We start from the raw sequence: 23447 nt of genomic DNA on the forward strand, positions 1-23447 counted from the left end.
AATTGTACCTCAGTCATTCTATGCTCTCTCCCCATCCTAACTTTCCAGTTTTCACAAACCGTAATTTGCTTTCAAACCAGAATGAGAATACCGAATCATGTGATTTTCTTCCTCAGTGTGTAAAGGATAGTTTTTCAAAACCACAGTTTACCCAATTCAGAGGTCACAACAAACCGTTGCTTGTTCAAACCAGGAAGTCAGGGACACAGTTGGAGCACAAGGGGTGGGGGACAAGATGGAACATATGAGCGCAATGTGTCGTCCCCCAGCAGCTAACTCTATGGCAGGTGAACTAAACCTCTAAGAAACTTGTTGTAAAAGTGCTGTGTACGCGATAACTGCACTGTATTATCCTATAATAAATATGGTTCAGTGCAAAGACCACTGGCTTCTGCCCAGAAAAATGTCCCCCATAGTTTTAGCATCATACATACGTCAGATTTCTTAGAACCAGAGTTTTCTCTGCCTTAGATTTGGGGTTCAAAGAACCAAAGCGCACAAGGTGTTGCGCTGTCACATCGACAAGCTCGCCAGGCATAGGGCTGCTTTCTCCTCCAGTAACAGACAAAAGCTTCAGAGCTATCAGCTGCCCAAGTCCTGGAAACAAAAGTGAACGCAAACATGCTGCGGCAAATGCACATGACTGAGCTTATACCCTTCCAATGTGACTACCCAGTTGCATTATGGGTGTAACACACGACCCCCATCAGACCATAGGAAACTGCAGTAGCGTCTCTCCCAGAGAGGACCCTGTGGCTCTCCAGATGTGGTTGGACTCCAGCCCAAGCCAAATGACCAATAATCAGGGTTGATGGGAGTTGTAGTCCAGCAACATCTGCAGTGTCATAGATTTTCCCCATTCCACCCTAGTTGGTAGCAGCTCTCCAAAGTCTCAGAACGTGATCTGTTTTGAAAGCTACTGTGGGGTGGCAGCTAGAGCATCACACAAGGGACCTAGGAGACCAGGGTTCGAATCCCTACTTGGCCATGAAGCTCACTGGGTGACCTGGGCCAGTCACTGTCTCTTAGCCTCTTCTACCTCACAGGGTTGTTGTGAGGAGAAAATGGGGAGGAGAAAAACTATGCATGCCACCTTGGGCAGAAAGATGGAACAGCTCTGTCGGTTAGAGTGTGGTGCTGACCAAGGCTGCAGATTCGATCCCCGCATGGGGAAGCTGCATATTCCTGCATTCAGGGGACTGGACTAGAGCAATGGTTCTCAACCTGTGGGTCCCCAGATGTTGTTGGACTCCAACTCCCATCATTCCTAGCCAGCATGACCAGTGGTCAGGGATGATGGGAGTTGTAGTCCAACAACATCTGGGGACCCACAGGTTGAGAACCACTGGACTAGAGGATCCTCGGGGCCCCTTCCAACTCTAGAAGAAATAAACGAACTGGCTCGCCATATGGAGGTGAGGCAAGATTTCAATGGACACCAACAGCGGAGTTCACAGCCGTTTCATGAGCAGGAATCCTCAGATTGGGCCATACGTATCTCAGCTGTAGGGACGTGGGTGGTGCCGTGGGTTAAACCACAGAGCCTAGGACTTGATCAGAAGGTCGGTGGTTCAAATCCCCATGACGTGAGGTGAGCTCCCGTTGCTCAGTCCCAGCTCCTGCCAACCTAGCAGTTCAAAAGCACGTCAAAGTGCAAGTAGATAAATAGGTACCGCTCCGGCGGGAAGGTAAACGGCGTTTCCGTGCGCTGCTCTGGTTCGCCAGAAGCGGCTTAGTCATGCCGGCTCCCTCGGCCAATAAAATGAGATGAGAGCCGCAGGCCCAGAGTCGGTCACGACTGGACCAAATGGTCAGGGGTCCCTTGACCTTTTATCTCAGCTGTTAGCTCACTAATCTCCTGATTTAACAGGGACCCAGCCTGCTTTGGCAGCTGTTGGTTCCGATGGAACAGAGAAGGTTGCAATTCCAACAGGGCATCAAAGCTAGGACCCTCAGAGGACAGCAAGACAATTTCCTTGGGCCCGAGAGGCGCTGTGCAACAGGCTACCTGTCCACCAATAGCTCTGGGTCTGTATGCACATCTGGGGATGGCTAGGAGGGCCATTTCCTGCCCTACCTCGAAACCCCAACCTCATCCCCGAATAAGTGGTGCCTATCTCCAGAGTCATGACAGATCAAGGTCTTTTGCCAGAGCTACCACCTGAGAATCTTGTTGGCAACAGCAAATGCTAAACTGCATTCGTAGCACGTGCTACGCCATGGAGATACTGGATTTTCCAGGAGGCTTGATTTGCATTCAGGTGTCATCTAAGCTGACAACGGACTGCACAACTGCCCTCCAACCACTGTGAATTAAGAGGACCCTCCAAGAGGACCATTAGGGATGGGCAAATCTGTCAATTTTCATTTCTCTTGCTCAGTTCTTCACTTTCCCACTTCAGTTTGTGATAAAAAATTTTTTTAAGTCCTAGTGAAAAATCACCAGTGCTTTAGTTTGACTTTCTCCCAACACACATTTTTCTATGCAATTTCACCCAATATAATGCATTGCTTTCACTGATTATATGTATTTCCACACACACTTAACCTCAGTATACATTGTTTTTTTTTGTACACACTACGTGGTTGGAGAACCACACTGCAAAATACAGAGAAAAGTGTGGTTTTGAAAAGGATGGTTTCGTTTCATTGGGGCACAATTTCAGGCAGCATGAATTAGGTAGATCCAGCTTTAGCTGAACACTGGATTGATTTTGACCCCCATCCCTAGTTAAGAGCTCCTGCTGATGAGAGCTTGCCTGCGTGGTCCCCAAATCCTGGCGCTAAACTCGTTTTCATTTGAATGCTGAAGATGCGAAGATGATAGTAGCAAACCTGTCACAGTAAGGTCGTTGATTTGGCAATTGTCACAAATGAGGATATACTTCACTGACACCACTTCGGGCACAGTGGGCATGAACACAACCTGTAAGAGAAGTATCTCCATCATGAAAAGAACAATGCTCTCGCAGGCTACACTACAAATGGACATGAATGTTGTGCTAAGTTTCAGCCTTCCAAAAGAATCTTGGGAAGCATTGCACTGCCGATAATTCTCCAAAAGATCTCAATGATGTCTAAAACCTAAAACAGTTAAAACACAGTCCAGCAATCCACAGAGAAAAAAAATACAGTGGTACCTTGGTACTCAAATGGTTTGACTCCTGAACAAATGGGCTCCTGAATGCTGCAAACCTGGAATTGAGTGTTCCAGTTTGGAAACGTTTTTTGGAAGCTGAATGTCCGAAGTGGCTTCTGCGGCTGCCGATTCGGAAGCCAACCGGAAGCCGCACCTTGGTTTTTGAACCGTTTCGGGAGTTGAACGGATTCCCGAAACGGCTTAAGTTCAAGAACCAAGGTACCACTGTATACAGGAAAAAGCGGCAACAAACACCTCTTTTTAATGTTACATCTGTCTTCAAGCTCAGTGGAGAAGATAGATTCGCATCACAAGCAAAACATTGACTCTGATCGCCATATCATTCTAAATCTGTCCTCAGTGTCACAACAACCCAAGCTTATGTATCAGTAGTAGTCCATGTGGGGCTGTTCAGGAGAGGGATGCAGTTATTAGGCCCAGCAAGCAAGGCCCATGGGAAAGAATGATTTATTTAGTTGGCATATTTGTTACCAGCCCATCGCTAAAGATCCCAGGGCAGGTTACGGCACAGTAAAAACTATAAAACACAGCAGATCATAAACAATTAAAACAGCAATCACAGATAAAATCACATGCAGAAAGCAAGGAATAATTGCAGAATCTGAAGTCTGCCTTTGTGTGTTTTCTGATCATCCCCTATGCTGGGGGCTGGGAATCCGTTGCAGAGAAGGGAATGCCAATGTTTGGGTGCCACCACAGAAAAGGTCACGAGAGGGAAGAAAACAACAGGAGCTAGAGTCCAGCAACATCTGGAGGGCATTATGTTGCCACCCCTGCTTTCATTTTTTCTCAAATGAATGAACCACCCACTGAATCCGGCTTCGGATTTCCTAATAACTGTGCATCTATTTTGAGTGTATGCTTGAAATGTGAGCTAGAGCACCAACAACTGACCTCAATTAACGTAGACTGGCCTGGAGCTAGCTCAAAAACAGCAGGTCTGATCCCGAACGGCTCTTGCTCCACGTAACCTAAAGTGGCAACAGCCTTCATAGAAGAAAAGAGAACAGTCAATTGATGGCTGTATGCAATCTGTGCTGCAACCGAACGTTCCAGATGGGATTGAGGGCATGGCAGTGGGGGCGGGACTTCCTATTCTTACTTACCCGGAAGTGAGGAGGTGGCCAGATATGCTTTGGCATTATGCAGAACTTCCCAGTGCTGGAGCCTTCATTTTTGCACAGGAATTCTGTAAATTTCACTCCGCCCACAAGGCAAGGCCCACAGTCTAGAATGTGAGGCACTATAGCAAAAGAAGAAAAGGGAAGGGGGGGGGGAGCAAGAGCAGGAAAGGGGCTTAAAAAAAAAGCACTCTCAATCCAGGACAATACATTCTATTATGTCTAGAGGTAGTAGTTGGAGATGGGGGTTCACTGTGTTCTGCTGTTGGCATGGTGTGAAATTCTTCTTCTTCTCCTTCTCCAGTGGCGTAGCGTGGGTTGTCAGCACCCGGGGCAAGGCAAGTAATTTGCACCCCCTAACCCGTGGATCTAGGTAGGGGCAGAGAGCTGCGAGTGCGAGCGCCCCCCCAGATGTTGCGCCTGGTGCGACCGGCCCCCCCTGCACCCCCCAAGCTACGCCACTGTCCTTCTCCATTAAATTTATATACCACCCTTCATCCGAGAATGGAGCTAGAAGGACCAATGGTCTGATACAGCACAAGACACCTTTCTATGCTCCCAATTCCATTGTTCTCCAGCTTCCACTCCACAGCATCAGCTGCTGAGAAATGCGAGGCTGAACGAGATGGACCTATGACATCCTAAGAACGTCCCAGAAGCTCACATACTTGCCCCACAAATAGTCAGTGCTTTTTTTAAAAAAAGAAAACTCACACGTTAAGATGGGAGGTGGCCTTCGGCCTTCCAAAGGGACCAGCAGCGGGTAGGTTGTTTGCGACTCTACTAGTATGTAATCCTTGTAATCTGACAGGTATTCTGGAATAAACTGGACCACGTAGTAGCAACTCATTCCGGGGGCGACGAGTCCTCCTTCGCCTGGAAAGTGTCCTAGAGAAGGAGCACGGGCGTCCTTTGAAAAATTCGTTATCACAGATGCATCTGGTGCCGCAAGAAGGTTGCAAAAGAATTCTGCCCTGAGCATGTTGTTGTTGATAATAAGATAGTGCCAGCAATGTGCAAAGGCACTTTTGAGAGTACTAGAGGACAGGTTGCTGCCCCACTGAGCAACCAGTCTAAATTCACCACAAATGAGAAACCAGGAGAGGAGCGATATGCACCCAGAGGTTAAAACAAAAAACCAGAACAAATTGCATTTTGACCCACAGTGCTTTGGCCTCTCTGAATTGCTATCTTGTGCTCCTGCACTCACAATACCTATTTCTATGCCTCTCCATTTAAAATGTCATTAATTCTATCATCCTCACCCCTGGAGCACTCCAATCCAGGTCCTCCTCAGCTCCTGAACTGCCTGATTATACACATGTTCGTTGGGAATAAAGCTCCACTGATTTCAATAGGTTTTCTCCTAGGTTTGCAACTTTAAGATTACACTTCCATCGTAGGATTTTCATAGGAATTTGGCAACCAGCACTGCTTTGGCGCCTAGATGCAGGTCCTGCTTTCTGAACGCTCCCAGGAAATTGTTTATTAGGCAAACATTTGCATAATGAGCTGGTGGTTTCCATTATTTCCGATGGGAGCATTTCTCACTCATAATTGCCTGTTCTCCCCCCCCTCCCTGCTTTCTATTTGAAACTGCTGCAGCCACTCAGCAAAAACCAAACAAAGGAACAAGTGATTTTAAAAGGCAATGGTAAAGGACCCTGGACGGTTAAGTCCAGTCAAAGGCGACTATGGGGTTGCGACGCTCATCTTGCTTTCAGGCCAAGGGAGCCGGCGTTTGTCCACAGACTGTTTTCTGGGTCATGTGGCCAGCATGACTAAACCACTACTGGCGCACGGAGGACTGTGACAAGTGCCAGAGCGCATGGAAATGCCGTTTACCTTCCCACCGGAGCAGTACCTATTTATCTACTCACACTGGCATGCTTTCAAACTGCTAGGTTGGCAGGAGCTGGGACAGAGCAACAGGAGCTCACCCCATCACGGGGATTCGGACCGCCGACCTTTTGATCGGCAAGCCCAAGAGGCTCAGCGGTTTAAACCACAGTGCCACCCACGTCCCACTAACAAGTGATTTATCTGACCTTCCTCCATGATTTTTGCCAGAAAAGGCTGCAACCGACCAGCAAAACACAAACAAGTAAGGAAGCAGTGGTCAAACTCTGGCTGTTTGGATATCTGAATTAGCCATTCCTGTAGCGAAGTTTGGGTATAATTCTTTGTACTTGGATAACTGATATTTCTGATAATGAGCCTCTCAAAGTGGGAGCTGGGTGCCCTGAGCTTGTCCAAATGACAGCCAAATTACGTCCGTGACTAATTTAAAATATGGGGATCAGCAGCATGGCTCACGCAATATTTGCAATTCTCAGGACAAGTGTTTTCATGTTCTTTCAGGAAATGAAGCAAATTTCTAGCCATCAGGAGGCATTTTAAAAGTGCCAATTTCTGCAGAAAAGCAACCAACAAGTAAACTTGCATCCCTGAACCTCACCCAGCCCAATGGAAAAGGCATCGGTAGCTGGAGGAATTATTCTAAGACACTGAGACGTTGAAGTCATGTTCTGCAACTCTACGGTCATCTGCAAAGAGAGAAAGGTCAAAAAATATGGCAGCATATATACATCCTGTGAGGCATTTCTAGCCTTTGGAAATGATATTATTCCAGGCAATAAAATGAATAAATCATAGTAATTGTAACAACCTGCCCCTGAAGGTTTTCCTAAACACGGTGGAACTGGGCATTATTCAATCAACAAAGATTTGTTCCCACTGTTTCCAGAGGTTGGGCTGTAAGTGATGTTCCTGATACGGTAAAAACGGCATCACCCCCCCGCACAAGATGCAAAGTATCAGCAGGTGTGGGGTAACCCAAAGGTTGCAGGAGTACATACACACTTTAGAAAGAAAAAGATTATGGGAGGAAGGACCAAACAACAATGCCATGACTCCTAAGTGTTCTCAGTTTCCACTCAATGTTGACTAACGGTTTCTGGGATGTGGGGGGGGGGGATACCTGGAGGAAAGGGTGAACAGAACAGAGTGGCTGGAATCCCAAACTCCACACTGCAACATTTTGTTGCAGGTTCCACATTTTATGAAATGTTTAATAGAAAATGGAGGCTTATTATTGAGGCTCCAACATGCAAGGGTGGGGAGAGTTACATGCAGAGCCTTAAGAGGCAAAGGAAATAACAGAGACTGGGGGTGGGCGGGGGGGTGGGGAGAGAGAGAGAGAGAATTAACACTTCTGCAGAGCAAAACTCACGTCCTGCACAGCGAGAAGCTCTTACCTCATAAACCTGCCCAACTTCATAATAAGAAAACACAACAGCCGGTGGGTTTGCCAGAAAGACAGGCACAGACTGGGAGTCGCTGAAATGAAATGAGACAATCAGAAAAACCAGGGAGTGATTACAGCCTGCAAATAGCAGGTGGCGCCAATTCCTTTTCTTTGAGAGGCATGAAGCTGCAAAGCCCTTCCCATCACACCCAGTACAGATGCGGGTTTGACAACAGCTGTATTCGCTGTCCACGGAGGTGTTAAAAACTACAGCAAACTATCTCCTTAGTTGGTTTGGGGGGGATCACCCCTGGTTCTGGTGCAGGTCAAATAAATGCAGACACATGCAACTGTAGAAGCCTGGCTGGAAAGCTTAAAGCCTGCTGCCACTACATGGAGACGGGTTGAAGAAAAGGAAATACGAATTGACTCCGCCCTGTAGCTTGACCCATCGCAGCTAGAAGCTAGTTGGAGTCATAGATATTTTTTTTAAAAGTGGAGACTTGCACACACTGGCCATTTTCAGTTTTGTCTTGAAATGTTTGTTTTGAGCTTCTCAGAAGTATGTAAAGGCAAGAAGCTCCAGCCCACAATGGCACCCACCTGAGAGGTGTCGGAACTGTACTCTGGCACACTCCAGCTGAAAAAAAGCACTGGCTACGGCCCTTCCCAGCAGCCCTTGACACATGGGCACAGATAAAATTCTACTCTACATAATGGAAGGCAAAGTAAAAGTGAGGCAGGCACACAGGTGTCATTTTCCACAGTAGGCCTGTGTTGTGCATCACATTCAGTTTGGCCCTCAACTGCAAACTCAGCCCTCAGAGCAAATGCTATTATCCCAAGACTCCAACCTGCAACACAATGACGATAACATTACCTGACATTACCAGAACTGTTTAAGAGCTGTAGGGGGAATGAAGACGATGGCTTTGAATGCTTGAAAGGGTGATGTAAATGCTCAGTGTAATTATCGCTGTTGGGAATGCTTTGATTTGCTTTTATCTGTACTGAAAGGAAAAGCACAGTTACCTTTCCACCGTGGTCCTTTTCTTTCCTGCGATCATTCGCTGCACCTTCTTCTGAGGCAAGATCAAGGACTTGCCGCCACAAAGAGAGTTAGGCGGGAAAAAGCGGGGGTTCTTCAGGAAGTTGTGGCGCTCCTCCAGCCTCTGGAGGTAAGCGCGGTCTTTTTGTCTTTGGGGTCGGGACATGTCATTCTTCCAAGCTGATTTTTGCGAGGGACGATCCTTCTTCTGGAAGCAGGCATGATGGAAAATAAAAAAAACCCGCTTTCAGATACAGTGGTACCTCGGGTTAAGTACTTAATTCGTTCTTAACCTGAAACTGTTCTTTGTTCTTAACCTTTGTTCTTTGTTCTTAACCTGAAACTGTTCTTAGCCTGAAGCACCACTTTAGCTAATGGGGCCTCCCGCTGCTGTCGTGCCGCCTGAGCACGATTTCTGTTCTATCCTGAAGCGAAGTTCTTAACCCGAGGTACTATTTCTGGATTAGTGGAGTCTGTAACCTAAAGTGTATGTAACCTGAAGCATATGTAACCCAAGGGACCACTGTACAGATTTACAATGGATTCGCTCACATTCATTAAGACTGACCATAAACACCCCAAATCACAACATATATGCGGACCTCGTTTTGCAGAGGGCAGCACAGCATTCTCTGTCGGAAAGAGGAAGAGCACTACTTTTGCTTTATAAGTTTACACCCAACAGAACAAGTCTCTGGTGCTCATGAATGCCAAGAAAGACATGGAAATGGAACGGAAAGGAGGTTTTTTGGTAAAAGCTGTAATCCTATGATTACTCTTCAATCCACAGAACTGAATGGGACATATTGTGAAGACATGCCTAGGATCAAGTTCCACAGTTCGTAGTTGGGGTTGGATAGGGCTCCAGTTCAGCCGGTTGGATCTTTGAATCCCAGAACCTTCTCTCCCTGACTGATCACTCCGGTTCTTATAAATCTTATAAACCTATCGCTTCTAAATGTATATCTATGTATATTCCATTACATGCATCAGTTCTATCCATTTAATCAGGGACCATTATTATTATTTAAATTTGTATACTGCAATGTATCCATATAGATCTTAGGACAGTTCACAACCACTTAACATCCCAAATCAAAATGGTTGGAGTTTTTTTTTTTAAAAAAGTAAACAATTGTTTAGATTATATAACTTATACACATATTTATCTAATTAGCAGAACTATGCCCCTTATGGTTACAGAATTTGCATTTCCTGCTACAAATATCTGTTACAGTTGCAATATTAAAAGAAAGAGACCCTTGTACCACTCGCTACATACCTTTACTCCAGCTCCAAAAGCTGAGGCCAGAGAAAATCTTGGCTGTGAGTCCTGGAAGACCTGCTATTTGCCTTACAGGCCTTTTCTCACCTGGCCTGGGAGGGCGAGGCCAGGACTGACTCCAGCTGCAGACGCTTAGGCTGGGGTACTGCTTGGGGGGGGGGTTGTTGCAGGGGGATTGTTGCAGTTATTGAGATTTTATTAAAATCTTTATTTCAGACCTTATTGTGATTTGTGTGGAAATTGTTTCAGTTTGGTGGCGTACTTTTTAATGTTTAATTTATTGTTCATGACTACTTTTGTTATGTTTGCAATTATGTAATTTTTTCATGTTGTAAGCCACCATGAGCACAGTTTCAACTATGAAAAGCCAGCATACAAATAAACTGATGTATACCCAAAATTCAAATAAAACACTGCTCTTTCCTGTTGTTCTGAAACTAGATAGAAAACGGCAGGTGGAAACAGTTTTAAAAGTCAAGGCAAATAAGGAAGAGACAAACAGGACAGAAGGAACTCTGATAGGATGGAAGAATGGGGCTGTTTAAGGAGCCTTTAGTGGTGGGAGGGGGAGAGATACAAAAATGAGGGTGAGGTTTTCAGCTTGTCTACATGCGCAATAAGGCAATGAAATACATACAGATACCTTAGGAAGTGTTTTCTTCAATTTATCCGGAATAGCAGAAGGTGAAGACTCAAACGTAATGCTGGATAATGATACTTCTGGTAGATTTTCCAGAATCTTGTTAACACGCTGACTTTCCCCAACTCGAGGAGAATTCGGTTTGTTAGAAATATGCTGCTTGAAGCTAAGTATCTCTTTCAAGTAGCCAGGCTCTGATGAATCTGCAATTAAAAGGGAAGGTCTGAAAGCACTGAAAAGAGGCAGTGGTCTGGTCAATCTTTTTCTTGCAAATTCCATGGCGATTTGGAAGACGCTTCCAGGTCATGCCTCTTCATTTTTCACCCCAAAGAGGGCTAGCTCAGACTTGTAAAATGTGATTGCTCTCCAAATGGCCAGTTCTGGCTTCCTGCAGGGCAGCCAAAAAAATATTGCATAGGACATACTAAACTAGTACCTGTGTACTATTTTGCGACCCTTCTTATTTTTTAATTTTTGCTTCTTTGGGTGGGGAGCTGAATGCTCCCTTAAAAAACCCAAAAGTTTTAAAAGCAGCCAACACTACATTTGCAGCTTAGATACCTAAAAGGCCATCTCCAGTCATATGTACCTGCCCACAATATTTAGAGAGAGCCTTCTTAGTGGTGGCATCTAAGCCTCAGAACTCTCTGTTGCAAACCTGATGATTCCCTCTCTTTGTGTCTCTCGGCAGCAGCTGAAAACCATTATATCTAGATGTGCTTGTCAGCATGGTGTTCAGCCTGTTTATTATTACGGCAGCTGTTCATTCTTGGGCTTTTCATCTTAGCCCACTCACTGTTGTTTTATAATGGTTATGACTTGCCTTGAGGGTCTAATTTTTGGATAAAAAGGCAGGGAATACTTTAATTAACAAATAAGGACACAGAGCATGCATTTCCCCCTATCTTTGCCAGCATGCCCCATCAAGCACCTAGAAGGTTAAAAAATGCAAATAAAAATTTGAGCACATTCTTCTTAAGGGGAAAAAAGAGTTTTGAACCTGGCCATTTCTCTCCTCTCTGGCCTAATATTTACCCTGAGCGTAGATAAATATATAGATACGTTCAGATAGATATAGATAGGTTACAGCTAAAGCTTTGCAGCAAGGCGGCACCACTCAGGGTTGCGGGTTCAAGTGTCACATTGGGCAAAAGAATCTCAGGATCATGAATGGACAGAAGATTCCGGCATTGCAGGGGGTTAGACTACATGACCCTTGTGGTCTCTTCCAACTCTACAATTCTATTATCTTGCTCTCCATCACAGGCATAGAACAGCCTCTCTCCTCAATGAAATTTGAAAACTCAATGAGTGGAGGTTGAGATTCCTAAGAATTATCAACACCCTCAGCAAACTACAATTCCCAGGATTCTTTGAGCAACAGTAAAACAGCTATAAAATGGATATAGGCTAATATAATATACTGGTAACTTGAGAGGGGTAACTTCACACAAGTCACTCTGTGATGCTTGGAGGGAACAGGGGAGTACAAACAGAAATCTCAAACAGTGTAGTTATTTCATGTGATTCCTTATTATTGGCAAGCTGTATTAGCCTCGCTTGGAAAGCTTACCTTTAGGTGCTCGGGAAATTATTTCTGGGTCCGTGATATAATCTTCAGGGCAGATTAAATTATGGTCTTTAAGAAGCTTGCTATCCACACACCATCTGAAGGTAGATCTCACTATGGCATGCACATTTAAAGAGAGGTTAATGTTCGAGAGAAGACAGCAGTCCATCAGACAGTTGTTTATCGTTTACAGTGACCATTTCAATATAACTCACACGAACACACACAAAAAAGGACTATCAGTCCAGGAAGACATTAATACATAAATATGCAGATTGTTCAAATATGCAGAAATGCAGATTGTTCAACACTTAAAATGGTTAAAAGTTAAAATCATTAACTTGAAAATTAAAATCATTAACTTGAAAATCCCCTTAGTGCTATTTTGGGTCAAATAAGTAGTTTGTAATGCTGCAATCTAAATGTGTCTCAAATCCGTAACTTTGCTGAATTAAATTAACCCTTTCCCTTTGAACCAGAAGGAAGATTTTCCCTTTGCCTATCGACATAAAATAGGAGGCTGCATAACGATTGATTTCATATTCCCATCTCTTTATGCAGTGCAGGACACAAAGTGGCTCACAGCACAAACTAAAACAGACACAACAAAAAACGCAATGAAGACCAATATTTTTAAAAAGCAGAAGTAAGCAATCCTATTAAAAATAGCACTGAAAATACTTAAAACCACTGGAGGTTTTGAAGCAGAGGTTGGATGGCCATCTGTCACGGATGCTCTAGTTGAGATTTCTGCATTTCAGGGGGTTAGACTGGATGACCCCGGTGTCCCTTCCAACTCTGCAATTCTAAAAGCACACAACCCCTGACCCTTAGAAGTCCCTGCCACAACAGTCAGTTAGTGGCCACAGGCCTGCCAGAGACAAAAAATGCCTCTGCTTTCTGGAGAATGCAAAGCCAAGAAGGGTCCAGCCTAGCCTCCCAGGCAAGGGATTTCTATAACCGGAAAAAGTCACCAAGAAGGCTTTCTCACCAAAGATGCCTGTGAAGGTGACAGGACCAAGGGAAAGGCCTCCCCGGAAGATCTCAAACTTTCACTTCCCTCACCTGGTGGCATTTTAATATGAGAGTAGTTCTCTGGAACCTCCATTTGACATAAGTTCACAATCCTTTCCTCTTCCGCTGCGGCTCGGGCCCTCGCCTGGATGATGTGCCTTTCTAGCATGTCTGCTTCCGTCAGCCGGCCATTATATTCCTTGTGGACCTGATATGGCAACCAGATAATTGCTGATATACTAAGGTAAAGCAGCCTTCCTCTGCCCGGTGGCACTACAGATGTATTGGGCTACAGCTCCCATCGACCTCAGCCAGCACAGCCTGATGGGAACTGTAGTCCAACATGTTTGGAGAACTGCAGAAGGTGGGCATAAGCCTTCAAAAGGTTCCCAGAGGCATCTGTAAACAGTGGCGTAGCGTGGGTTGTCAGCACCCGGGGCAAGGCAAGTAATTTGCGCCCCCTAACCCGTGGATTTGCGCCCCCTAACCCTAACCCCCAGATGTTGCGCCCAGTGCGGCCAGCCCCCCCTGCACCCCCCACGCTACGCCACTGTCTGTAAAGCAATCAAAGCATTTTTTAAATAGCCCTCAATCGTAATTTGCCTTGATGGAGGCAATAGATACAAACACCTGTTTTACAAAATTGGCGGCAGTGGGTGGGTGGGAAGAGCTTTGCAATGTTCATGTAAGTCTGCACCAACAGCCAACCTGAAGAAGAAAAGATTACTGAATGTGTGCATATGTAGAGGCTTGTTAAGTTATTTCTTCTTCTTCTTCTTCTTTTTAAATGAAGCTTGTTAAGTTATGATCAAAGTGGAAAGACGGAATCGCAAGACATTACTGTTTCATTACTAGCATTCAGGCCCTTTTCAATCACGCTAACCAGAAAACAGACTGAGAGCAAACAGAAATAAGTGCTATGCACCAAACATTTAACCTGTGGGACTTATTGCCACAAGATGATCTCACAGCCACAAGCTTCAACAGCTTTTTAAAAGGGTTAATGGAGGATAGGTCCATGAAAGAACATGATAGCTATAGACTGTGAGGGGAATGAGACTTTGTGCAGACAACTAGGCAATAGCTTTTTCCGCCTACCTTGCCCCACCCTCCAGCCCTAGCAGCCTTCAGAATGGAGTTGCTGCCAAAAGCATTATTATTTGTGTCTTTCAATGAACTGAGGGGAAATTTAAGAGTCATGGGGGTGGAGTATATGTCTGTGTGTGTGAGTTCCACAGTGTTGCTAGGTTTGTTTTCAGTTGTTACTTTGTTAATGATGTTAATACAGTGGTACCTCTGGTTATGAACTTAATTCATTCTGGAGGTCCGTTCTTAAGCTGAAACCATTCTTATCTTGAGGCACGCTTTCGCTAATGGGGCCTCTTGCTGCATGTACATGCCTCCGGCACGGGATTTCCGTTTGCATCCCGGGGCAAAGTTCGCAACCAGGAGCTGCTACTTCTGGGTTAGTGGAGTTCGTAACCCAAAGCATGCGTAACCAGAGGTGTTCGTAAACAGAGATACCACTGTATTGTTTTTGTGGATTATAAGTGCTGTAACACTTTCTGGATATGACTTTTGTCGTAGCCGCGCTGTTTAGCTTATTTTTAAAGTTGTTTTGTTAATAGTGTTTCATAGAAGGTGGTTGTTTTACTGTCGATTTGTTAATTATTCCGTATGATTTATGCTGTGATGTTCTAGTACGTTGTCCTTTATTGTTTGTAAGCCTCTTTGTGGCATAGAAATTCAATAGATGGAATGAAAGGAATAGACTGAAGCTCCATTTCAAGAGTCAGCGAGTGCCCTTTGCTGATGACGACACGCTCAGAGCAAACTCAAACATGTCCTGTTTCCAACCCTGGCATATGAGTCTCCTTCCAAGGTACGTCTGACTCTTACTGAGTTTTTGCTGCCAGCTAAAGACCCTTTCTGCCATCATAGCTCAGTGGCAGAGCATCTTTGCTCGCAGAATTCACTGGTTCAATCCCTGGCATCTCCAGCTAGGGCTGGGAAAGAGCCTTGCTTTGTGGCTGAGTGAGGCTTTTGTTTATCACTTTTATATCCAGCCTTTCTTACAAGAAGTTCAAGCCAGAGTACATGATTCCCCTCCATTTTATCTTCACAAGATAAGGTAGGTCAGGTGTGATGAAAGTAATAGGCAGATGAAGGTGATGGACTATATGGGACTGGCAGAAATGACTGGCAGAATCCAAGACCAGGGAGAAGAGTCGGAGGAAGAAGACTGGAAGAAATTTAAAGACTATCTTCAGAAATAATATTGCAAAATTAATGAATGTTAGAACGATGTTGGATAGAAATTAAGTGGTTTCCAGCTGTAATGTCTTAAGAGAATATGGGGGGGGGGGGGAAACAAGGTCTAGAAGCAGGTTAAAATTTATTAATAAGGATTTGCTGAACTAACAATCTGAATTGGAATACAAAAAAGGGAGGTATGAGGAGGTCTGGGAAATAAGTTAATGGAGAATAAGTAATTGAAACTTTGTGTGTTTTTAATTACTTTTATTTTTTATTTTTGTTATTTTTGTTATTTTTTCTTTTTTATTTTTATTGTATTAATATTGAAAACTTTAATAAATATCTTTTAAAAAAAAGAAAGTAATAAATAATATTGGTCTCTCTCTGTATATATATATATTTCTTCGAGATACAGTGGTACCTTGGGTTACATATGCTTCAGGTTACATGCTCCTCTAACCCAGAAATAGTGCTTCAGGTTAAGAACTTTGCTTCAGGATGAGAACAGAAATCATGCTCTTGCAACGCAGCAGCAGGAGGCCCCATTAGCTAAAGTGGTGCTTCAGGTTAAGAACAGTTTCAGGTTAAGTACGGACCTCCGGAACGAATTAAGTACTTAACCCGAGGTACCACTGTACTTTCATTTTGAACAGGAACAAAACAACACATTTTCCTGGTTCGAATCATAGCACTGAGTCTACAGGACTGAATGGAAAGATTACCTTTTGCAACTCTTTCACAAACTGCTCATGGTGGAAATTGTCTCCTCCACGGGATTTGATCATATTTTCCACTGTGTTCGCTGCTATGAACTCTGAAGTATACATCTGCTTAAAGACACTTGCCAGCAGATGGGAAATGTCCTACACAGAAAGAAAATAAAGGGTTTTTAAAAAAAAGCTTTGGAGATTGGATGTGATTTTCAGAATATTTCAGACGGGTCCCAGAGTGAGGAGGACTAGGTATTTAAATAAAATGTAATAAAAATGGAGAAATAATTACTAAAGACTTTATCTCATCATCATAACTGCAGCTGACTCAGAAGAGGTTAACCCGAAGGCCAAACAATACCACAGTCTGCAATGATGACCTTGATAAACAGGATGTATAGCAAACTTCCATTAAAAGTTGAAATTCAGCAAAAAACAACTGTTTAGAGGGTCAATGTAGAATGTTCATTGCTGGACGGAATGAAAAAGTTTATTTAGGTTCAGTATATGTTTAAACCACTTCATTTTATTTTATTTTAAAATCCAAAGCGGTGTACAAAATTTAAAAAACAACACGAAATACATAAAACAACATAAGGCTTCGTATCAAAATCTGCTGCAAACCAAAGCAGCTCCCAAAGTAGTCTGCTAACATTCTTTACTCTGGAAAGCAGGTGTCGGTAATGTTTTTCAGGTTGAATACATTTTTGTATACACAAGTCTTTTCACATGCAAATACACCAGAATAATAAAGCACACGGGATAAACCTTCCCAGCCCTCAAAATTAAATCTCAGTTGTGTTACGGAAGGAAAGGCACTCTGCACATCCTCAGAGAAGCTCTAGTCTGTATGTATGCGTGTGTGTCCAGGCGCAACCTTTTAAATACACGCCAATGCAGCCGAGTTAACATGCATATAAGGGACGTTTTCCACTCCACCCTCAAAATAAAATTTTGGATAAACTGGGGGTGAGAGCGAGAAAGAAAGGCACTCTGCACGCGCTCAGAGGAGGAGTCGGAATTGCATGCGAAGCTCCCTTCAAAAACCAAACATGAGGAACTTCAGTAATAGCTGCAAGGTAGATATACGAAATTAGATATATTAAGAATAAGTTTAATTATGATAAAAGTGTGTATTGGCAATAAGTATCATGAAATTGAAATATGGAATAGATGGGAGGTTGGGTCTTTAGTGTTAAGACCAATATACGTTATATTGTTTGTTAAGAAAATTATGTGTCTATAGTTATTCCTGTGTGTAATTTGGTCTTTGTGTTTTTTCTTGTTGTATCAATAAAAAATCTTAATTAAAAAAAACAACCCCAAACATCAGCGGCGCTGAGGGTGAGAGCGAGAAAGAAAGGCGCTCTGCACACGCTCAGAGAAGCCTCTGCACACCTTTCCCTCCCATGCAAAAAACCCAAACTCCTCAGATATGCGCATGCAGGGCTCTCTGCGCATGCCCAGAGAAGCTCTAGCCTATGACGCGCGAGTTTTGTCGAAGGGGCTCGGAAGGGACCCCGAGGGTCATCCAGCCGAGCCCCCCTGCAATGCCGGAAACCTCTGACCCAAGGAGGGGTCTCGAACCCACGACTCCGGGAGGCTTCGCTTCCCTCACCTGAGTCAGCTCCGAGGCCGGCCTGTGCCTGCCCATGGAGGGCTCGGGGCTCTGGCGAGCCATGGCGCCTCCCGCTGCTCCCGCCCGGCGAAGCTTCTCCCCGTTGCTAAGGGCCTGCTTCCCTCGGCCCTTAGCAACGGCGGCTTCCGGCCTCACTTCCGCCTCTTCTTCCTCCTCCTCCGCCCCCTCCCGCCCGGAGAGGGGCGTGGCCGAGCAGGCTTCCCAACGTTCTCTCCCGGAGTCCCCGTTTGTTCCTCTGCAGCGGGACTGCCTCTGAGCATGGGCAGAGTGCCGTTCGTCTCCGCGCTGCACCGCCCTCCGCGGTTTTATCTTAAGCGGTTCAGCCCAGCGCTTTGCAATGATTTCTCAGCCCGGATCTGATCTAGGGGGCTTCCTCCCCTAGGTGAATGCGCACAGGGCTGTGCGCTTTTTATTTTCATTTTAGACTGAGAAGCAGAGGGTGGGCGGCGAGAAGGGAAAGAATAAGCCGCTCCTATGAGCCTTTCTTTTTCCCCAAAAAATTTTTTTATTGGTTTTTCCAAAAGATTTTCAAACAAACAAATAAACAAACAAACAATGCAAACAAACATAAATCTCCACTATATTTATACCAAACTTAGTAACTTTGTTAAGTGACTTCCTCGTATCCCCCTGGTTGAATTTCAGTGTAAATCATTTTAACGGTTTTCCAACACCAATATTCTTAAAGAATTAACTTATTCACTTAACATCTTTCTTTCTTTTCAATTCAGCATTACCACATATTAATTCATCACTTAACGTATTAAAATCCTAAGCCTATCTGGTATTTACAAGCTTTTCCAATTAAATTAACTTAACATATTTAACTAAATAGTCTTTAGATTTCATCCATTCTTCTGGGTAGTCCTCCTCCTTCTGGTCGCGGATTCTTCCAGTCAGGTCGGCTAGCCCCGAAAAGTCGCATCATCTTCACCTGCCAATCTTCCACTGTTGGAACTTCTTGTGTTTTCCAATTCTTAGCTAATAAAATTCAAGCGGTAGTTGTGGCATACAAAAATAATTTTACATCTTTCTTGGGCAGTTCCAGACCTGTTATTCTAAGAAGAAAGGCCTCTGGTTTCTCAATAAACGTATATTTATACATTTTTTTTTCAATTCATTATAAATCTTTCCCCAGAAGTCTTTCACCTTGGGGCAGGTCCACCACATATGATAAAAAGTACCCTCTTTTTCTTTACATTTCCAACACCTTTGACCCACACAAGGAGGATATATAATCCAAGAGTTGGAAGGAACCCCTGAGGGTTGCCTAGTCCAGCCCCCTGCAATGCAGGAATGTTTCACCCAGTGTGGGGCTCAAACCCACGGCTCTGGGGTGAAGAGCCTCATGCTCTACCGAGCTTTATAATCCTAAGAATTGGAAGGGACTCCAAGGGTCATCTAGCCCAGTGGCGTAGCGTGGGGGGTGCAGCGGGGCCGGCCACACCGGGCGCAACATCTGGGGGTTAGGGGGCGCAAATCCACGGGTTAGGGGGCGCAAATTACTTGCCTTGCCCCGGGTGCTGACAACCCACGCTACGCCACTGATCTAGCCCAACCCTTGCAACACACGAATCTCAACACTCAGTCCCGCATTCAGTTTGAAACCATACCAGATCTTGCTGAGCTTTGCAAATGTGGTAGCAGTTACAGTATATATATCGGTATATGTGTGTTTGTGTGAAATTTCATAAAATATATATACCACTTGATTGTAGGAAAAACCCCTCAGAAATCATGCCCTTTGGTTATTTTGATTTAATTTTAAATACAAATGCAAGGTCCTCAGTACAGAACAAACCTGGTCCCTATGCCTGCTACTCTGAGCTGTTAAATGCCAGTTCCATCACTGAAATCACCCACAAACGCTGCTTTGGTTGTACCCCGAGATGGCGAAGCTGATGTGACGGTCAACACAAAACTGAACTTTCGGTGTCAGCCGTCCGGTCTTGTGGCATGCTCCCCCGATGGAAATCCAGCAGGCGTTTTTGTATTAATTTTAAGTGTGTTTTTTTTAAGCAAACAAACAAACAAATGTTTGCTGGAAACCTTTCTGTGCCACCAGGCTTATGCAGACAATTAAAAAAAAGAAAAATCTGTTATGGTTGGCACTGATCTGTAGCTTTTATTGCATGTACACATTGTACATTGCTTTGATATATTTTAGGAAACAGTGGCATGCATTTTTGAAAAAATAAACAGTGCAATTGCAACATGGGCTGCCGCTGCAATTCAGGGGTCAGCAAACTTTTTCAGCGCTGTCCCTCAGATCTTGTGGGGGGCCAGACAATATTTTTAGGGGGAAATGAATGAATTCCTATGCCCCACAAGTAACCCAGAGATGCATTTTCAATAAAAGGGCACATTCTACTCATGTAAAAACATGCTGATTCCCGGACCCGTGGGCCAGATTGAGAAAGCAATTGGGCTGGATCCGGCCCCGGGGCCTTAGTTTGCCTACCCATGCAATAAAGCATTGCTCATCACTCAGCAGCTGTGCAGCTGGAAATTCATGCCTCCACCTCCTCAGTTCCCTGTTCTTGCACATAATGTTGCAGAGAATAAAATCCCTAGCAAAAGGGGTCCCTAGCACCTGATTCCCTTGTTTGATTGAGTCTGCTAGGACTTTACACTATCCAGCCAGTTATTTGGTTGTGGGCTTAATATAACAACAACAACCTTGCAATTTTACTGTTGAAAAGCAATCGGTCCTGACTAATGCACAGACGCACCCACTAAACTGCTTTTTAATTATCCATTCCATTGGTCCAATAAAACCCAAGGGAGCACATTGTTTCATCATCTCAAAGGAATGTCACTGTTCAGGATCGGGGGGGGGGGGGGAGGGGGGGAATTCCACACCAGAAGATGTTCCCTGCTGGGTGAACTTCCACACACCCTTCAAGAACAAGATTGGCAACATTTCTCTAATTGCAAAGAAAACTCTTAAATGTTGCAATTTTTCACTGGCTTTCTCTGCACAAAGAGGAAAACAAGGAGGGCGATGGACCCCAGGGAGGGAGCTAACATAATGGCTTTGATTGATGGGTTGCGACATTATCCTATTCTGCCAACCTTGGGAATGTGGCCTGCCTTCTCAAATTCCCACCCTCTCTTCCATTGCAAATCTCCAAAATTACAAAGCTCAGATCCAGGATTATTTTTGTGTCCTTGTTTAGACACCCTCAAACCTTTGAAGTTTCAAGTCTCTAATCTGAGTGTGTTTCATGTCTATTTCTGAAGCTCTGCTTTTCTGTTTTCTTTTTTTCTGGCAGGGCTCCTACCAGTTTTTCTCAGCTGCATGGCAAAAATCTGCTTGCTGGTCGTTTTTCTTTTTACCAGCTTGAAGATACAGTGAGTGAGAGATGTTGTACCTCTTTGGGCGTCATGCTTTAATGCAGTAATTAAGAGCTAAGACAGCATTGATTTCAAGTCTGGTCTGGTACGGCTCAGCTGGAAATAGCACCCCGTGTCAAACTGTCTGAAGAGCAATTGTAATCAACATATTACGCAAGTAGGACTACAAGAGGTTTTGTAAGGAGAAATATATGAAACAAAGTTACAAAGTAGATAAAGAATAGAGATATCAGTGATGAGATTTAAATGTAATAGGGAAAGTAAGAAATTAGATTAGATTGGAAAATTTCCAGACAGGATTGATGGAAGTCAAAAAATTGTATAATTCAACGTTTCATTACTGTTGAAAATGGTATGTTAAAAAACTAATAAAAATTTACATACATAAAAAAAGGAAATAGCACCCTGTGTCTTTCACAGGGAAGGGATATCGACTATAGAACATCTTGGAACTGCTTTCTTGTCTAAAAAAGCAATAGAGATAGCAAAACTGTTTCTGTTTTTAGAGATTTCCACGCATGCATATCGTTTGGGATTCCCCACCCCCTCTCAGTTTGGGAACATTGCCTTTGACCCTCTTCTCTGCTGTGTCGCTCCTTTTTGTCCCTCCCCGCCCCATGGCCTTTAAATATCCCTGTCAACGCCAAAAGGCCCAGCTAGCAGAGACTTTCATTCCAGCTGCCAAATGACAGGGTTGTGATGAGCAACTGGGCGGAGGCCCGGTTTGCTTTCCCCTGCACAGCTGCCAGCAGAGACGTCAGTATCAGAGGAGGGCCCTCTCTGCCTGAAAAAGAGAGACACGCTGCTGTGGCCTGGACTCCTCCTTCGGAGAACCCTTCTCTGCGTTCCGAGAAACCTATGGTGCTGCAAAAAGTTGCTGGACAGAAGAGACGAGGAGCCTCTCACAAGCCCCGCCAAGGCTGTGCCTGGATTGCAGAATTATTTGCAGGAACCGGTCCCCTCGGCTTGCTTCCAACATCTGGGCAACCACATCTGCCGCAGCTGCAGAAGTGCCTTTTCCGGCGAAACTTTCCTAGAGAATGGAGCACAACGGCAGCCCCTTGGCCTCTAATGGTGAGTCGAGACTTGCAATGATTTATGGCAGACGTGTGTACGGTTGAACGCTGCTGAGAAATGCTCCCTTGCCTCTGGCTTAAGGGTGCGCAAAGTCCTCATGCGCAGCCACGCTGAATTTTTGAGTCGCCCATTGCTAGTGCGGCACGCTCCAGATGTTTCGGACTGTTCTCAACCAGCATGGCCGTTATAGTCCAAAACACTTTTGAGGGCACCAGGTTGTCAAAGGCAGATCTGAGCGATGTGCTGCCCAGGCATCGCGCCACTTATTGATCAGTGTTTTTGCTGTGGGAAGAAAAATAGTTCATCCCAGCGGAATATTATATTTGTTCCCGTTTGTGGCTCTGCTTTGGAGAAATGTTTATTGAAGGATAGTAAAAGAGACCGCTCCAGCTGAACCTCTTTTAAACCAACCACTTTTTAATTGCATTTTTGTCAAAGAAAAAGTAATTCTTTGTTACGGTATTGAAATACCGTCTGATATTTCGTGAAGCTAGATTGCAATTTGGTACACTGGCTTGCTTTTAGTCCACAACTCTGTATAACCTCTTTCACAGGGGAAGTGTTTTTATTCTTTGTGTACTCAACAGATCTTGGCATGTAATGAATGGAGACCTAAAATTAGCACTAATACATGGTCAGTGTATCTGTTTCACCGAAACCCGGGAGCTGTTTCGGATTTGGACCATCGCAACTTTGCAAATGTTGGTTAATTGCTACTACTTTTTTTTTTGGTAAACAACTAATTGGAGAGTACGGGGACGCGGGTGGCGCTGTGGGTTAAACCACAGAGCCTAGGACTTGCTGATCAGAAGGTCAGTGGTTCGAATCCCCGCGACGGAGTGAGCTCCCGTTGCTCGGTCCCTGCTCCTGCCAACCTAGCAGTTCAAAAGCACACCAGCGCAAGTAGATAAATAGGTACTGCTCCGGCGGGAAGGTAAATGGCGTTTCCATGCACTGCTTTGGTTTGCCAGAAGCGGCTTAGTCATGCTGGCCACATGACCCAGAAGCTGTACGCCAGCTCCCTCGGCCAATAAAGCGAGATGAGCACCGCAACCCCAGAGTCGGTCACGACTGGACCTAATGGTCAGGGGTCCCTTTACCTTTTTATTGGAGAGTACAACTTCTGGGATAACAAAATCAAAGCATTATTTACAAAGCCAAATCTGAAAATTCATTTTATGGATTGTAGGCAAATCTGTATTTGTTTGGAATGTGTAAGAACAGCTCAATCAGTAGACCACGAGAATCTTAATCTCACGGTTGTGAGTTCGAGTCTCACATTAGGCAAAAGATTCCTGCATTGCAGGGGGTTGGACTAGATGA

General features: G+C 44.5%; 2 protein-coding genes across 3 annotated transcripts in view; one reads left to right on the forward strand and one right to left on the reverse strand.

The window, feature by feature from the left end:
* Positions 1-17807, reverse strand: part of DLEC1 (DLEC1 cilia and flagella associated protein) — a 47561-nt gene extending 29754 nt beyond the window's left edge. For both annotated transcript variants that reach the window (XM_081931453.1, XM_081931452.1), the window contains exons 1-13: positions 17670-17807; positions 16064-16204; positions 13137-13293; positions 12075-12185; positions 10505-10704; positions 8561-8784; positions 7539-7620; positions 6740-6827; positions 4996-5169; positions 4267-4403; positions 4055-4147; positions 2836-2926; positions 435-597 (exon numbers count right to left, since the gene is read on the reverse strand). In XM_081931453.1, coding sequence (XP_081787579.1) covers positions 435-597; positions 2836-2926; positions 4055-4147; positions 4267-4403; positions 4996-5169; positions 6740-6827; positions 7539-7620; positions 8561-8784; positions 10505-10704; positions 12075-12185; positions 13137-13293; positions 16064-16204; positions 17670-17732 — 1724 coding nt within the window. In that variant the 5' untranslated portion in view covers positions 17733-17807. The remainder of the gene's footprint in view (positions 1-434; positions 598-2835; positions 2927-4054; positions 4148-4266; positions 4404-4995; positions 5170-6739; positions 6828-7538; positions 7621-8560; positions 8785-10504; positions 10705-12074; positions 12186-13136; positions 13294-16063; positions 16205-17669) is intronic.
* Positions 17808-21766: 3959 nt separating this feature from the next.
* Positions 21767-23447, forward strand: part of PLCD1 (phospholipase C delta 1) — a 63663-nt gene continuing 61982 nt past the window's right edge. Inside the window, exon 1 of the mRNA XM_081931695.1 lies at positions 21767-22121. Coding sequence (XP_081787821.1) covers positions 22088-22121 — 34 coding nt within the window. The 5' untranslated portion in view covers positions 21767-22087. The remainder of the gene's footprint in view (positions 22122-23447) is intronic.

This window comes from Podarcis melisellensis, assembly GCF_964234715.1.
Source record: "Podarcis melisellensis genome assembly, chromosome: 12".
In the NCBI taxonomy this organism is placed as follows: domain Eukaryota; kingdom Metazoa; phylum Chordata; class Lepidosauria; order Squamata; family Lacertidae; genus Podarcis; species Podarcis melisellensis.